Source organism: Ammodytes marinus (genome assembly GCF_949987685.1).
Source record: "Ammodytes marinus genome assembly, chromosome: 19".
NCBI lineage: Eukaryota > Metazoa > Chordata > Actinopteri > Uranoscopiformes > Ammodytidae > Ammodytes > Ammodytes marinus.
In genome coordinates, this window is record NC_137223.1 from 26,996,575 (window position 1) to 26,998,873 (window position 2,299).

The window sequence follows — 2,299 nt, forward strand, 5'->3', positions numbered from 1 at the left end:
ACACACAGCAGTCCCCTCCCTCGTCCCTACCTCACCACCACATGAACACACAGCAGTCCCCTCCCTCGTCCCTACGTCACCACCACATGAACACACAGCCGTCCCCTCCCTCGTCCCTACCTCACCACCACATGAACACACAGCAGTCCCCTCCCTCGTCCCTACGTCACCACCACATGAACACACAGAGCAGTCCCCTCCCTCGACCCTACGTCACCACCACATGAACACACACAGCAGCCCCCTCCCTCGTCCCTACGTCACCACCACATGAACACACAGAGCAGTCCCCTCCCTCGTCCCTACGTCACCACCACATGAACACACAGCAGTCCCCTCCCTCATCCCTACGTCACCACCACATGAACACACAGAGCAGTCCCCTCCCTCGTCCCTACGTCACCACCACATGAACACACAGCAGTCCCCTCCCTCGTCCCTACGTCACCACCACATGAACACACAGAGCAGTCCCCTCCCTCGTCCCTACGTCACCACCACATGAACACACAGCCGTCTTCATCAGATAGTGCCGCGATGGAGAGCAGCGAGTCATCGTTCACGGGCACAGAGACCCCGCCTCTTTGTAGCGCTCTGTCTTGAAATGTTATCTGGCAATTACTGCAAAGCTGAATGACTGGGAGACCTGTGTTATGAACTGTGCATACTGTTTAAGATAGATAGATAGATAGATAGATAGATAGATAGATAGATAGATAGATAGATAGATAGATAGATAGATAGATAGATAGATAGATAGATAGATAGATAGATAGATAGATAGATAGATAGATAGATAGATAGATAGATAGATAGATAGATAGATAGAGACCTGTGTTATGTGCATACTGTTTAAGTGATTGCTGTATGCATATAGAGAGATTTAACACTTATATTAACATAAACATATCACTTACACTGCTATCGATACCATATCATCTTTAAAATGAAAACTCTGATGTGAACTCCTCTGAATTTGTTTCTCATTTCTGCCCTGCAGGAGATTACCTCCATTCTGAAGGAGCTGAGAAGAGTCCAGAGGCAGCTGGAAGGTAAGAGAGGAGATTTGGTTTATTATGCACAGACAGACAGACAGACAGACAGACACACAGACAGACAGACACACACACACACACAGACAGACACACAGACACACAGACAGACAGAGAGACACACAGACAGACAGACAGACAGACAGACAGACAGACAGACAGACAGACAGACAGACAGACACACAGACAGACACACAGACAGACACACAGACAGACACACAGACACAGACAGACACAAACACAGACAGAGAGACAGACACACAAACACAGATAGACACAGATAGACACACAGACAGACACACACACACACACACACACACACACACAGACAGACAGACACAGACACACAGAAAGACAGACAGACACACTAACACAGAGAGACACACACACACACTAACACACACACAAACTCTCTCTCTCTCTCTCTCTCTCTCTCTCTCTCTCTCTTTCTCTTTCTCTTTCTCTTTCTCTTTCTCTTTCTCTTTCTCTTTCTCTCTCTCTCTCTCTCTCTCTCTCTCTCCCTCTCTCTCTCATGTCATGCTCTGAATGTGACATTGTGTCCCTTCTTTCTTCCCTAGTCATAAACACCATAGTGGAGCCTGGAGGGATCTTACAGCCAGTAGCAGTAGCTCCAGCAGGGGGGCCCTCAGTCGGTCAGACCAAACCCAGCACCAAGGAGAGGAAATCAGCCGTGAAACCTCGCTCTGCACCCCCCACCTCCACCCCCACCACCAGGCCTCATGACAACACCAAGAGACGCCTAGCTAGGCCAGGACATGACACAACCGGCCCACCGTAGCACAGCAAGGGGGCTTTCAAACTTCAAACAGCGACATTTTAGGGTTTGTAGAAATGATAAGAATGTCATGCTTTTCTTAAAAATCGCACAATTGTTCTTAAAGCCCTACTTCACCGGTGGGAATATGAAGGTGTGTTGAACTCTGAGATCCTATGTAGTATGAGTGTGCAAACATTTTAGAAATCGGTTCATCCTAGCCTGAGAAAAAGGCAGAAAGAGTGTTTTATGGTCTCACTGCCTATCCCTACATTTTACTATAATGTGACATCAGTTCAGTAAAAATGTAGGAGTTAGGATAAACAGGACAGCTGGGCCAAGGGAAGACTGAGGGAAGAAAAACCTCATTCATTATATTATAATAGTGATTTTATAATGATAGAACATCGGTTACGTATGGGTGAAGTATTCCTTTAAAGGTGTGAGCGTATCGGCTGATCTATTGAGGTAG

General features: G+C 47.1%; 1 protein-coding gene across 1 annotated transcript in view; it reads left to right on the forward strand.

The window, feature by feature from the left end:
- Nucleotides 1-1,851, forward strand: part of LOC307265752 (centrosomal protein of 170 kDa protein B-like) — a gene marked incomplete at both ends in the record, with an annotated part of 41,196 nt that extends 39,345 nt beyond the window's left edge. The window contains 2 exons of the mRNA XM_080047547.1: nucleotides 1,001-1,052; nucleotides 1,631-1,851. Coding sequence (XP_079903673.1) covers nucleotides 1,001-1,052; nucleotides 1,631-1,851 — 273 coding nt within the window. The remainder of the gene's footprint in view (nucleotides 1-1,000; nucleotides 1,053-1,630) is intronic.
- Between the last annotated feature and the right edge of the window lie 448 nt (nucleotides 1,852-2,299).